Source organism: Muntiacus reevesi, chromosome 5, assembly GCF_963930625.1.
Source record: "Muntiacus reevesi chromosome 5, mMunRee1.1, whole genome shotgun sequence".
In the NCBI taxonomy this organism is placed as follows: domain Eukaryota; kingdom Metazoa; phylum Chordata; class Mammalia; order Artiodactyla; family Cervidae; genus Muntiacus; species Muntiacus reevesi.
The window spans coordinates 5,595,501-5,610,244 of NC_089253.1; the positions used below are offsets into that span (position 1 = coordinate 5,595,501).

The 14,744-nt window shown below is 41.9% G+C and overlaps 1 protein-coding gene across 5 annotated transcripts in view; it reads right to left on the minus strand.

The window, feature by feature from the left end:
- The window catches only part of NAALAD2 (N-acetylated alpha-linked acidic dipeptidase 2), a 61,951-nt gene extending 47,700 nt beyond the window's left edge, over positions 1-14,251 (minus strand). For 4 of the 5 annotated variants that reach the window (XM_065936826.1, XM_065936825.1, XM_065936823.1 and 1 more), the window contains exons 1-5: positions 14,148-14,251; positions 12,964-13,075; positions 5,020-5,206; positions 3,436-3,537; positions 2,574-2,699 (exon numbers count right to left, since the gene is read on the minus strand). In XM_065936826.1, the coding sequence (XP_065792898.1) occupies positions 2,574-2,699; positions 3,436-3,537; positions 5,020-5,206; positions 12,964-13,075; positions 14,148-14,229 (609 nt within the window). In that variant the 5' untranslated portion in view covers positions 14,230-14,251. The remainder of the gene's footprint in view (positions 1-2,573; positions 2,700-3,435; positions 3,538-5,019; positions 5,207-12,963; positions 13,076-14,147) is intronic. The other variant, XM_065936827.1, reaches the window with a different exon arrangement.
- Positions 14,252-14,744: the final 493 nt, after the last annotated feature.

Here is a 14,744-nt window from a genome sequence, read left to right on the forward strand (position 1 = left end):
CCACTGGAAAAACCATAGCCTTGACTAGACAGACCTTTGTTGACAAAGTAATGCCTCTGCTTTTGAATATGCTGTCTAGGTTGGTCATAACTTTCCTTCCAAGGAGCAAGCATCTTTTAATTTCATGGCTGCAATCACCATCTGCAGTGATTTTGGAGCCCAGAAAAATAAAGTCAGCCAGTTTCCACTGTTTCCCCATCGATTTGCCTTGAAGTGATAGGACCGGATGCCATGATGTGAATTTTTTGAATGTTGAGCTTTAAGCCAACTTTTTCACTCTCCTCTTTCACTTTCATCAAGAGGCTCTTTAGTTCTTCTTCACTTTCTGCCATAAGGGTGGTGTCATCTGTATATCTGAGGTTATTGATATTTCTCCCAGCAATCTTGACTCCAGCTTGTGCTTCCTCCAGACCATAGACTTAAGATGATGTAAATATCTGTGGAACTAAGAAAGCTAACTTAAAATTCTACAAAGGTTAAGTCCTTAGTGGTCCAATGGTTAACACTCCATAATCTCACTGCAGAGAGCCCGGGGCAGAAGAGGAAAAGAGAAAGAAGAGAAGAAAATCTACCCAGAACTTAGTGTCTGAAACATCGCCCAGTGTTTTGTAAATGTTTCTAACAATTCAAACTGACCACAAATAGGAAAATGTATCCTGTAAGATACTGAATTCTTGATTACCAGAAGCAGTATAATGAAAGATAGATAACCATTAATCAGCTAAAACACTTCCCAGCATTCAGACAAAGATTAGAAAAAGCAAAATCTGATACAACTTTTTTGAAGTACTAATCGATGATGCCCATCAGACTTCTGAAATAATGTACACCTGATCCTTGAACAATGTGGGGTTAACCCAAGAATAACTGAGGCTTGGCCCTCTGTACTCTCCGTTTGTCTGCATCTGTGGTTTCAACCAGCCTCTGACCTTGTAGAAACTGTGTGAATGCATGCATAGCTGCCCATTCCTGTTCAACTCTTTGTGACCCTATGGACTGTAGCCTGCCAAGCTCCTTTGTCCATGGGACTTTTTAGGCAAGAGTACTGGAGCTGATTGCCCTTTTCTACTCCAGGAGATCTTGACCCAGAGACTGAACCCATACCTCCTGTGTGTCTTCTGCATTAGCAGGCCGCTGTGCCACCTGGGAAGCCATGTAGTAATTGGTTTGATATGTAGTAATAGTAAAAATACTATTATTAACTATTGAAAATATCCATGTACAAGTGGACTCACATAGTTCAAATCTATGTTGTCATAGATTTGAGTCAACTGTACACTATGATTTAGCCATTCAGCTTCTAGGAGTGAATCTATATTACAAAAATCCTCACACAAATGTTCAAGTACATATGGACGAAGATGCTCACAATATAAATATTTATAATGGTAACAAATTTAAGACAAGCGGAATGGTTAAATAAATTGCTTAATAATTCTGTGAAATATTGCATAGCCATCTAAAATGACGAGGGAGGAACTTCTCTGATGGTCCAGCGGCCAAGACTTGGAGCTCCCATGCAGGGAGCCCAGGTGTGATCCCTGGTCAGGGAACTAGATGCCACATGCTGCTCATGAGAGCTCAAGCGCCGTGACTAGAGATCCCGTGTCCTGCAACTAAAACTCGGTACAGCCAAATAAATAAAGATTTTTTAAAAATGAGGTATTTAATTAATAAGCAGTTACAAGAAACTACTCAGTACCAGTAACTATCCTAAGTACTTTCAAATGTAAGGTTGATAAATCCTACTGTGGATTCTAAGAGATTAATGTTATTATTAGCATTCCTATTTCACGTAAGAAGAAACACTGGCACCGAGAGGTTAAGTAACTTGCTCACAGTAAAAGATCTAGAGCATCAGGAACCCACACCAAACAAGGAGCCAGGTTACACAGATCTAGCAGCCTATACTCTTTACCATTTTATTATATAACTCTCAATGTGCTGACCTCTGAGTTATTATTGAGTGAAACAATAAATTTATATAGGATGTAGTATCTGATGCCCTCTTTGTTTAAAAAAAAAATTACGTAAAATGAGTATATGAAGACATACATTCATATTTCACAAAATTAAGCCTGAAAGGACCTATTAAGAATTGATTATGTCTGGGCAATGAATGAATTGAGTAAAATATGGATTTTCATTTTTTAGTTTATATAAAATTTCTTCATTTTAATAAAAAAAAAAACATAGCTTTGGTAATAAAACTAAGCAGAATAATTTTCCTTTCTAGATAGGTGAGGTAGCAAAAAAACAACAATGACAAAAGACAAGCAAACAAATAAAACCCCAGGATTTTTCTGTGCAACCATGAAAATAACAAATTTATAAATATATACATGGCAATTCTGGAGAAGGAAATGGCAACCACTCCAGCATTCTTGCCTGGAGAATCCCATGGACAGAGCAGCCTGGCGGGCTCCAGTCCACGGGGTCACGAGAGTCAGACACTACTTAGTGACTCCACCAGCCAACGGCAATTTTTGGAAACCATAATGCAAATAATGCAAATCATTTATATTTACTGGTTATATATCATTTTTCCCTTAGAAAAGCAAACAACAAAGTACTTTGTTTCCTCTGAAGATTTTCCCATATCTTGCAATAACAATCTTTCCAGTGCAGTTGATGTTCATCTCTCTTTCTAGTTTGAAAAAGTCTTCAGTACGAGCGTAGTTCACATATACAAGCTCCCCCTGTTGGAAATAAAAATAAAAACAAACAACAACAACAAAAATACAAAACACTGCTAAAGAGAAAACCAATGTAGAAGTTTGCTCCAAAATACTGCATCATAAAAAAGTTATCTTTCTTGTCTTGGGCTTAATAAACAGACCTATGCTAATTCTGGAGAAGTCTTTTAAAATATTTCAATATCCTGAAAGCTAGCCAAAAAAAAAAAAAAACAAGAGAGACAATATGTAAGATATTTAAACAGTGTTTAAATGTTCGAAGAAATTACTACTGTACACTGAGCTATGGGAAATAGTATAAATAAAAGTAGCTACATTATTTCCAACCATGGTATTTATTTCCAACTATAGTATTAAGAACTTCTGTGGTATGATTTATCAATTCAGATCTACAAATCTATAACAAAGTCAGACAATGAACAAAGGAAAAACGTTTGAAAACTATCTACTGCCCTTACTGAATTAAGACATGTTCAGCAGTTTCTTAGTTATTTCAAAGAGTGGCATGTGCTTATCAGGGTCTGGTTCTCAAGTATTTATTTATTTTTTTCTTTTCTAAAAATTGTTTTTAGGGAGGTTATGTAGAGGATAGAATCCCAATTAACATGTATGAATTAACATGTATGTTAATTAACATGATAGAATTAACATGTATGATCCACCTAATTTCCTTGGTTTTAGTCCGTTACATAGGTATTTTTACGTAAAGGCTTAAAGAACTGAGTGTCTTTTATTTTACCTCTGGCACACCCGGGGGTGAAAAGGCATTGTAGGGTGGTACAATATTCTTAACATTCTCATATCCATCTGGTGGTGGCTCAACGTATGATGTATTGAAAATCTAGCAAGAATTCAAACACATAAAGTTAGAAACATTTCAGATTGCTATTGAAGAATAATACATTTTGTGTGCAAAAGGCCTAAATAGATATTTCTTTAAAGAAGACATACAGATGGTGAACAGGCACATGAAAAGATGCTCAACATTGCTAACCATCAGAGGAATGCAGAACAAATGCTAGAAAAGGTGCAGAGAAAAAGGAACTCTCCTACACCGTTAGTGGGAGTGTAAATTGGTACAGGCACTATACAGAACAGTATGGAGGCTCCTTAAAAAGCTAAAAATAGAGCTACTGTATGATCTAGCAATTCTACTCATGGGCATATATACAGAAAAGACAAAAACTTTAATTTGAAAAGGTATATGCACCCAAATATTTGAAACAGCACTATTTACAATAGCTGAGACATGGAAACAAGCCACATGCCCACTAACAGACAACTGGTTTCATAAGATTTGGTTTACATATACAATGGAATATTACCCAGCCATAAAAGAGTATTGAATACTGCCATTTGCAAGCAAGAGGGGTAGACCTAGAGAATATCATACTAAACGAAGTACGTCAGAGACACAAATACATCACTTTTATTTGGAATATAAAAAATAACACAGATCCATCTATATACAAAGAGAGGTTTACAGACACAGAAAACAACTTATGATTACTAAAGAAGAAAGGGATGTGCTATGCTCAGTCATGTCCAACTCTCTGCAACCCCATGGACTGTAGCCCGCCAAGCTCCTCTGTCCATGGGATTCTCCAGATAAGAACACTCAAGTGGGTTGCCATGCCCTCCCCCAGGGATCTTCCCAACCTGGGGATCAAAGCCAGGTCTCCCACGTTGCAAGCAGATTCTTTACCATCTGAGCCACCAGAGAAGCACTGGGGGAAGGAATAAAATAGGAGTATAGGATTCACAATTCCCAGGTGGCTCAAGGGGTAAAGAATCTACCTGCCAATGCAAGAGACACAGGCAGGAGACACAGGTTTGGTCCCTGGGTTGGGAAGATCCCCTTAGAATGAAATGGCGACCTACTCCCGTATTCTGGGGCTTCCCAGGTGGTGCTAGTGGTGAAGACCCTGCCTGCCAAGGCAGGAGACATAAGAGACTCGGGTTCGATCCCTGGGTCGGGAAGATCTCCTGAAGGAGGAAATGGCAACCCACTCCAGTACTCTTGCCTGGAGAATCCCATGGCCAGAGTATCCTGCCAGGGTATGATCCAGGGGGTCAAAAAGAGTCGGACAAGGCTGAACCAACTTAGCACACACTACAGGATTTAAAGATACACTAACAGATACATTAACAGATGTTAACAGATACATTAAGTAGGGAAGCAACAAGTTTTACTGTGTAACACAGGGAACAATATTCAATAACTTATAATAATCTATAATGGGAAATAATCTGAAAGAAATTTACATAAAATGGAATCACTTTGCTGTACACCTAAGCTAATACAATATTATAAATCAGTCACCTCAATTCCATGTTCATCCATGACTGATATGTAGCTGGCATCTGTCTCATTAGGGTAAGACAGGAGAACGTCATAGTGCACCAACTCGGCTGAATCCAGTCCAAATTTCTTCCACTGGCTTTGGATTGTCTTGGCAAGCAATAAATTTTGTTCCGTTCCTGCCAGGTGAGGTAGCTTTGTAAACGAACTGAAATGAAAATAAAATTAAAGTGGGATTCAAAGACTATATTCAGAAAATGTCCTAGGAACTCTTCTAGATGCATAACTCATATTTTAGACTTAAGTATCATTTCTATAAGCAAGATATAAAAAACACAGCTAGGGATTTCTAGATATGCCAGTTTTTAAATATTTGTGTGTAACTAAACAGGCCTGTACTATAATTAATTGGGCTTCTTTGAAAAATAAGAATGACTTTCTCATCACCCCCAGGCGAAGGAAGGGCTGGGAGCAGTAAAAAGTACATCATGGAAAGACATCTTGAAAACAAGATGCTGAAGTACTGATGTGACTAATGGGAAACCAGTAGTGACCAGCGCCTTGAGGGGGTTTCTGAGAAAGGGCGTCACTAGCCGAAGGGCTGAACAGAAGCATGAAAGGCCTGAAGGCTTGACATCTGAGATTGTAAAGAACAGATATCTCTAGAGTACAAACAAGGAAGGAGAAGTTAATAATAAAAGGCATGCAAGGATTAGGATCTGGGCTTTTGCCTGTGAATGGCATCAGTCCCCTGGTCCCCCACTTCATTTCTGAGTCTTCTTTTTCCTTTATTCTTCTAGGCTCTGCTCCCTCGGGTGGGTTCACTGTTGGGCTGGTCCTGACAGTGCTCCTCAGAAAAGAACACATCCCGTGGTGAACAGTCAGCAGGGACTCGGGGACGAGAAAACACGATGCAAGGACGGCACATCCCTACGCCACCGGTGCTAGCTTCTTGCTGCTTATCAGGAAGTGAAGATATTCTCAAACAAAGATCATCATGTTTGCCAGACACAGTCGGGCAGCCGTGACAGCATGCACTTGTGGTGCTGTTCTCACCCTACTGTATACAGTTGTCTATTTATCCCACTGAAGTTCAAGTCCATGCAGCTTTATGTTTGTATTTCCAAAGGCTCAGTACTTGCCTGTTATCCAGGAATCACATAATTCAGATTTACTGAACTGAGTTTGGGCAATGATCTCTTTGTTCTGAGTCTAATGATTCGCAACAGTTAAGTAACTTCACAAACAGTTTCAAATGAAATTCGCTTTGCTTGAGGTAAATATTTTAAAAGTTTCCCAAACTCCCTCCCTCTGTAAGTAGGGCAATTATACTTCTACACACTGGTGTTTTAGTCAATCATAGAACAACCAAAAAACAGAGAGTAGAGCAAAATCAGTACTTACTGAAAACTTACTATATGCCAGTAACCTGATGAGATATTTCACATGGGCTTTCTGATTTAATCCTGATCACCCTTCTTCCATTGTCCCCATTTTGCAAATGAGGAAATGGAGAGCAGTTAAATAAGTTGCTTATAATTTAGTAGGGCTTCCCTCGTAGCTCAGTCGGTAAAGAATCTGCCTGCAATGCAGGAGACCTGAGTTTGATTCCTGGGTCGGGAAGATCCATTGAGGAATTAAATCATTCATCTGATCATACTGATCAACTGCTTAAAATCCTTTTATGGCTCCTTATATTCTGCATTATAAAGTTCACACTGGATATAGCATTTGGACCCTTTTTTTCATCTGATCCACTTTCCAGCTTCATTTCTCACCACTCACCTTATAAACTTCTTCACTCTTATCATTAATATGCTAATTGGTCTCCTAAAATCATCACCCTTTTTAGCCTCTGCACAAGATCTTCTCTTAGACAAAAGTATCATCCTACTTACGTAAATATCCCTACACCACTCCTAGTCATTTTCCTTCCCCGCCTGTAAGCTGTTAACCATTCATTACGATACTTCGATCATTTTCTTTTCTGTGAAGCTTTCCACGTCTATTATCATTTAATTAAAGCTGCAAGTTACTGATATTTAATACCAAAGAATATTTGTGGGGGGGGAAAAAGTATCAGGACTTCCCTTATGGTCCAGTGATTAAGAATCCACCTTCCCACACATGCACTTTGACTTAAAGCATTCCTGATAGGAAGCCTCAAAGGGCCAAGCCAGTTGCTGACAATCAAAAAAAAAGGTCTTGAATAGAGAGACCCATGAAGGGAAAGCCAAGAAAAAAAAAAGAATCCGCCTTGCAATGCAGGGAATGCTGGTTTGATCCCTGGTCAGGGAACTAAGAGCCCGTGTTTCACAGGGCAACTAAGCCCACACGCCACAACTAGAGAAGCCCCCGTGCTGAAAAAAGAGCCTGTGGGCTGTAACTGAGACCCGACGCAATCAAGCAAAATAAACTAATTTTTTTAAAAAGTATTAATGTGTTTGCAGACAGAAGTGTTTGCATGCACAAGAAAACCACTGGGGCTGGGAATATTTAAAATTCTACTACATATAATTCATTATTGTTTTATTTCCTTTAGTGAATAGATAATATTCTTACAGCTGGAGAGGGGGGTAAGGTAAGTATATTCCCTTCATTTAAGGTGAAGGATTAATCATTAAGGTTTGCCTCTCACCTTTTCAGCCACCCACTGAAATGAAAGAAGTGCACCAAAAAAAGCAGCAGGGAACAACTTTACTGAATTTCTCCTTATGGTCCAAGACGGGCACTGCAGCTCCACGCATCATATATTCATGCTACAATGTTCAGGAGAAGTTATTTCCTCTTTTGTGTTCCTTTCAACAGAAGAAAACTGTAGTGGATCTCAACTAAATTTTTCTCGTCTTTTATCAGACATAATATGGTCATGTGCATGTGTGTATGTGCTTGCTCAGTCGTGTCCTACTCTTTGCGAGCCAGTGGGCTGCAGCCCAGCAGGGTCCTCTGACCATGGAGTTTTCCAGGCAAGAATACTGGAGTGGGTTGCCATTTCCTCCTCCAGAGGATCTTCCTGACTCAGGGATCGAACTGTTTCTCTTTTGTCTCCTGCACTGGCAGGTGGATCTACTCAGGAAACTGTAGTACATCCCGAGGGCTTTCCTGTTTGCTCAGACAGTAAAGAATCCACCCTCAATGCAGGAGACCTGGGTTCGATCCCTGGATTGGGAAGTCCCCCAGGGGAAGGAAATGGCAACCCACTCCAGTATTCTTGCTTGGCGAATTTCATGGACAAAGGAGCCTGGCAGGGACTGAACCACAGTCCAAGAGGTCACAAAGAGTTGGACATGACTGAGCAACTAACACACACAGTACATCCCTACAATGAATGAAGAGATTAAAAGACTCTTTCTAATTTGCTCACAAATTCAATGCAATTTTAATCAAAGTTCCAGCAGGCATTTTTTTTTCTTTGGTAGGAATTAAGAAGTTGATTTTAAAATTTATTTGGAAATGCAAATAAAATAGTCAAAGCAATTTTTAAAAAGCAAAATATGTAGGATCAATCCTATCTCATTTTCAACTTACTATTAAGCTATACCAAACAAGATAACATGGTACTGAGATTAATAGATCAACAGAAGAAAATATTTTGCTGGCAAAGGTCCATATAAGTCCAAGCTGTGGTTTTTGCAGTCATGTGAGAGTTGGACCATAAAGAAGGCTGAGCAGTGAAGAATTGATGCTTTCAGACTGTGGTGCTGGAGAAGACTCTCAAGAGCCCCTTGGACAGCAAGACCAAAACAAAATCCTAAAGGAAATCAACCCTGAATATCCACTGGAAGGACTGATGCTGAAGCTGAAGCTCCAATATTCTGGTTACCTGAAGCAAAGAGCCAACTCATTGGAAAAGACCCTGATGCTGGAAAAGATTGAAGGCAGGAGGAGAAGTCAGTGACAGAGGATAAGATGGTTGGATGGCATCATTGACTCAATGGACACAAGTCTGAGCAAACTCCAGGAGATAGTGAAGGACAGGGAAGCGTGGTGGGCTGCAGTACATGGGGTTGCAAAGAGTCGGAAATGACTGAGCGACACAACGACAGAAGAAAATAAATATCCAAAAACAGGCCATTATGGTCAAGTGATTTTAGTCAAAGATATCAAAGCTATTCAAATGGGAAAGGGAAGTTTTTTAAACAAATCTTATAGAAATAATTACATATTGTATTTAGAAAATCATCAACTCATATCACACTGCACATAAAAATTACCTTGAAGTGGACCACTGACCTAAATGTGCAAGCTACAATCATAAAACTTCAAAAATAATCTTCACAACTTCTCATAGGCTAAATTAGATAGAACACAAAAGTATGAACTATAAGACAAAAATTGTTCAACTGGACTTTATCAAAATTTAAAATCCCTGCCCTATATAAATGCCACTGAGAAAATAAAAAAGGCCAACCATAGAACAGAAGAAAATACTCACATGTCTGACAAAAGAATGTATAAAGAACTTTTACACTCAATAACAAAACAAAATACTTTTTAAATGAAAAAAAAAAAAACATTGAACAGGGACCATATAAAAGATATGCAGATGTCCAATAAGCACACAAGAAGATGCTTAATATCACCAACCATCAAGAAAATATAAATTAAAACCACAATGAGATACTGCTACATACGTGCGTGCCAAGTCGCTTCAGTCATGTCCAACTCTTTGCGACCCCATGGACTGTAGCCTGCCAGGCTCCTTTGTCCATGGGATTTTCCAGGCAAGAATTCTGGAGTGGGTTGCTATGCCCTCCTGTAGGGATCTTCCAGATCCAGGGATAGAACCTATATCTCTCATGTCTCACGCACATTCAGGCGAGTTCTTTACTAGTGCCCTCTGAGAAGCCAGACACTAATACACACCTACTAAAATGGTTAAAATGAAACAACCAATATTACTAAGGGAGGAATATAAAATTGTATACCACTTTTGAAATCTGTCATTTTCTTAAAAAGTTAAACATATGCTTATCACCCAACACAGCCATTCCAAGAGAAATGAAAACATACATGTTCATTCCAACTTTGTTCACCATGATCAAAAACCAGAAACAACTCAATACCCATCAACTACATATTGGGGTCTATCTATAAAACCTATTCATTGGAAGGGCTGATGCTGACACTCCAATACTTTGGTCACCTGATGCAAACAATTAACTCATTGGAAAAGACCCTGATGCTGGGAAAGATTGAAGGCAGGAGGAGAAGGGGACGACAGAGGATGAGATGGTTGAATGGCATTTCCAACTCAACAGACATGAGTTTGAGCAAGCTCCGGGAATTGGAAATGAACAGGGAGGCCTGGCGTGCTGCAGTCCATGGGATGGAGTCGGACAAGACTGAGCGACTGAACTGAACTGATCCATACAACAGAATAATACTCAGCAATAAAAAGCAATGTACTCCACAGATATAATCAACAACCTGGCTGAATTCCAAAATCATTCATGATGCTGAGTGAAAGACACAAAAAAGCACATACTGTATGATTCTATTTATATAAAATATTAGAAGATAAAAAGGAATCCATAGTAAGAGAGTGAAGGAGGAATAACCACAAAGCCTTGATATAATTTTTCTGTCTCTTGATTGAGGAGGTTGGCTGAGTGTATTATGTATATGTCATTACTCTCAAATTGTAAACTTTATATGGATGCAGTATATTTTATGAAAATTCAGTTCAGTCACTCAGTCGTATCTGACTCTTTATGACCCCATGGACCACAGCACGCCAGGCCTCCCTGTCCATCACCAATTCCCAGAGTTTAGCCAACCTCATGTCCACTGAGTGGGTGATGCCATCCAACCATCTCATCCTCTGTTATCCCCTTCTCCTCCTGCCCTCAATCTTTCCCAGCATCAGAGTCTTCCCCAGAGAGTCAGCTCTTTGCATCAGGTGGCCAAAGTATTGGAGTTTCAGCTTCAACATCAGTCCCTCCAATCAACATTCAGGACTGATCTCCTTTAGGATGTACTGGTTGGATCTCCTTGCAGTCCAAGGGACTCTCAAGAGTCTTCTCCAACATCACAGTTCAAAGGCATCAATTCTTCGGCGCTCAGCTTTCTTTACAGTCCAACTCTCACATCCATACATGACTACTGGAAAAACCATAGCCTTGACTAGATGGACCTTTGTTGGCCAAGTAATGTCTCTGCTTTTTAATATGCTGTCTAGGTTGGTCATAACTTTTCTTCCAAGGAGTAAGCGTCTTTTAATTTCATGGTTGCAATCACCACCTGCAGAGATTTTGGAGCCCCCCCAAAATAAAGTCAGCCACTGTTTCCCCATCGATTTGCCTTGAAGAGATGGGACCGGATGCCATGATCTGAGTTTTTTTAATGTTGAGCTTTAAGCCAACTTTTTCACTCTCCTTTTTCATCAAGAGGTTCTGTAGTTCTTCTTCACTTTCTGCCATAAGAGTGATGTTATCTCCATATCTGAGGTTATTGATATTTCTCCAGGCAATCTTGATTCCAGCTTATGCTTCCTCCAGCCCAGCATTTCTCATGATGTGCTCTGCATATAAGTTAAATAAGCAGGGTGACAGCACTGGCCTGAGGTCAGGACACCTGTCTGGTTTGAGTTCCAGTTCTGGCCCTGCTGGCTGGGGGCCTCCCCAGAGTTTCTCCAGGTTATCAAAGGACTATGTGCTTTCGCCAGTTTGGAAACTATGAAAGGTCTGATGCTGCACAGATTCTTTTTTTATATATTATTTATTTATTTACTTTTGATTGCTCTGGGTCTTCGTTGCTGCGCGTGGGCTTTCTCTTGTTGCAAAGCACAGTCTCTAGGCTCACCGGCTTCAGATACAGATCAAGAGGGGCAGGTCTTTGGAGCACCTTTAATTTTCCAGGATGTTTGTTAACTTCAGCCTAACACATGGTGCAGGCGCCACCTAGTGGTGAAAAGGGCTGTGGCAGTTGGAGAGATGCTCAGCTATTAGTATTTCCCCAGGAGTAGGAGGCAAAGGTGAGGCTGTATGCAGGTGACCCCACCTTTTGGCCAGGATGACAAGTCCCTGAATACAGCTGTAAGAGGCATGGGGAGAAATATGCCCCTTGGTTCTGCCAGTATACACTGTGTGACCTTGGCCCAGTACCTTTCCCTCTTTGGGTCTCAGCTTCCTCATTTGCAACCTGTGGGAGTTGAATGAATGTGGGGACTATGGATCTGTGGTGGGGGATTCTGTGAAATCCCTGAAATTTAAAGAAAAATTTGTATGTATGTGTGAAAAAAAAAAAAAAAGGCAGGGTGACCATTTCTGTCCTTTATTGAGCCCATCTTTGCATGAAATGTTCCCTTGGTATCTCTAATTTTCTTATACCTCAATAAAACTGTTTTTGTTTGTTTGTTTGTTTGTTTTTAGTGAAATAAATGTCACAATAGCTGCCTTCAAGCACTTCATAATCACTCTCCTGAATGTCATTCTTTCTCTTGCTAAGACACTGGGGGGTTTGCACTGATCCTTTTGCTTTCATTCTGTCCTCTTTCCTCTTTATGTTCCTTACGTTTGTAGATGGGACAAAGGTTTAATTTGTGGTGAACAGAATCTGAAACTTTAATCTCTTTCTCTCTAAATCAAAGTTTACCACCATCTGAGTCTTCCTGATAGAATGTGACATTTAAATAAATTCCCTGATTAAACCCAGGCCTGGGGAACAGAGAGTAACCTTCAGCTGCCGTCCAAAGTACATGAAGTTGGAACATCTCTTAATAAAGAAACCAAAGACTTTTTCTGCACATGAAGTTAGGGAAGAAAGACTTCTGCAACATTCAAATAGATTTTACTCTTAAGAGTTGTATAAACGGACATTTAAACTATCAGGAATTAATATGATATTATATCATTTCACACAAAGAAGGTTACCCACATGAATATAATCAGTTTTCAAACAGTTCTCACTCTGCATTATTTCAAAATTCTTATTTTTAAGATCAATTATTTAAAACAAACTTACCGAAGAAATGATTTTATATTATCAGCTTTCATCTCAGATATCAGTTTCCACCTTAGATTCTGGTGACTGTCTACTGAAGTGCCGGGATCTTTGAGGGGCTTACTAAGCCAACCTGTGGAGAGGGGAGGGGGGAGCAGATACAGAGACACATGCATATTACATACACAATAAGTGCTTTTGACTTTTATAAAAACTAAAAGTCCCCCCACCCAACACAAAGAGCCCTCAGCAGAGAAACAGATCACGGGGAGCATTACAAAAAATTCAAACTTAAATGCAGAAAACCTTCAAATTCCATTTTGTAATTCTGAGTTGGTTAAAGGAGTTTTAGACGAGAGAGAATCTTGTCATTTCCCCGTGTTATGTATTAGAACACGATCCTCTGCTTCTCGTTCGCCCACCGAGGTCTGCTTCACAGCGCAGCGGCTGACACACGAGAGGATTTCCCAGAGATTTTTGCAATAAATGATCACAGAAGGGCAGTTGTAAGTTTCGACTCTTGAAAACGAAATAAACTCCTTGACCCCTGCGAATAGTGGCAACTCTAAAGTTTCTTTACAACGGCTCTTAACAGTACCCTGACTGAGTGAAAGGCGCTCAGAGACCCCGTAGGCTGTATAGGCCATGGCTTTCTCCAGGCCAGACTCCTGGAGTGGGTAGCCGTTCCCTTCTCCAAGGGATCTTCCCAACCCAGGGATCGAACTAAGGTCTCCCACGTTGCAAGTGGATTCCTTACCGCCTGAGACACAGAGGAGCCCAAGAATCCTGGAGTGGGTAGCCTTTCCCTTCTCCAGTAGATCTTCCCAACCCAGGGATGGAACCGGGGTCTCCTGCATTGCAGGCGTTTTCTTTACCAGCGGAGCCACCAAGGAAGCCCGAGAACACTGGAGTGGGTAGCTTATCCCTCCTCCAGCGGATCTTCCCGGCCCAGGAATCGAATGGGGTCTCCTGCACTGCAGGCGGATTCTTTACCAGCTGAGCCGCCAGAGAAGCCCGAGCTCGGCATGTGAAAGACTTGAACTGCAGCCGCCCTTTACTAGAAAGGCCGGAACGCACCGCATTCGGCTTGCAGTCGGGCTGGGACGCGGCGCCGCGGCCGTCCCCGGCGGCTGTCGGGCTTCTCTCCACGCAGGCCGCAGGGTGGAGGGGCGCCTGGCGCCCGGGGCAGGGGTCGGCACACTTACCCACCGTAAATCCAGCCAGGAAGGACGCCAGCGCTGCGGCCAGGCACATCCACAGGTACGGCCCGCGCGCGTCTCGGGCCATGGCTTCCTCGGGCAGCAGCGGGAGGCGCCGGCCGCGGGGGCGCGCCGCGGGGGCGCGGGCAGGCCGGGGGCGCGCCGCGGGGGCGCGGGCGAGCCGGGGGCGCGCGACCGGGCGCGCGCGGGCCCACCAGGCGGCCGCCCGGCGCTGTCCCCGCGGCGCGTCCTCAGGGGCCCGCCGGCCTCCGCGCGGCTCCGAAGGCGGAGGGACGCCGGCACCGAGCTCGCGGTCCCTGCGCTCGCCCGGGGGCCTCGACGGGGCAGAGGCGACCCTGCGGGGGGTGGAGACATCCTTCTTGGTGGCAGGCTCCGTCCACTCTGTCCACCCCGGGCAAACTCTGCGTTCGCGGGGAGGCCGCTGAAAAATGCCCCCTGAGAAACTCTACTGACCAACCTCTTTCCAGGCACTGCAGGATTTCCAAATTTCGGCAGTCAAATATATTTAACCACACCTCTGACTTCTCTGTTGATTACTCCCTGCCGAAATCTAATTTCTAACTACCCACGCTTGGGAAGCAT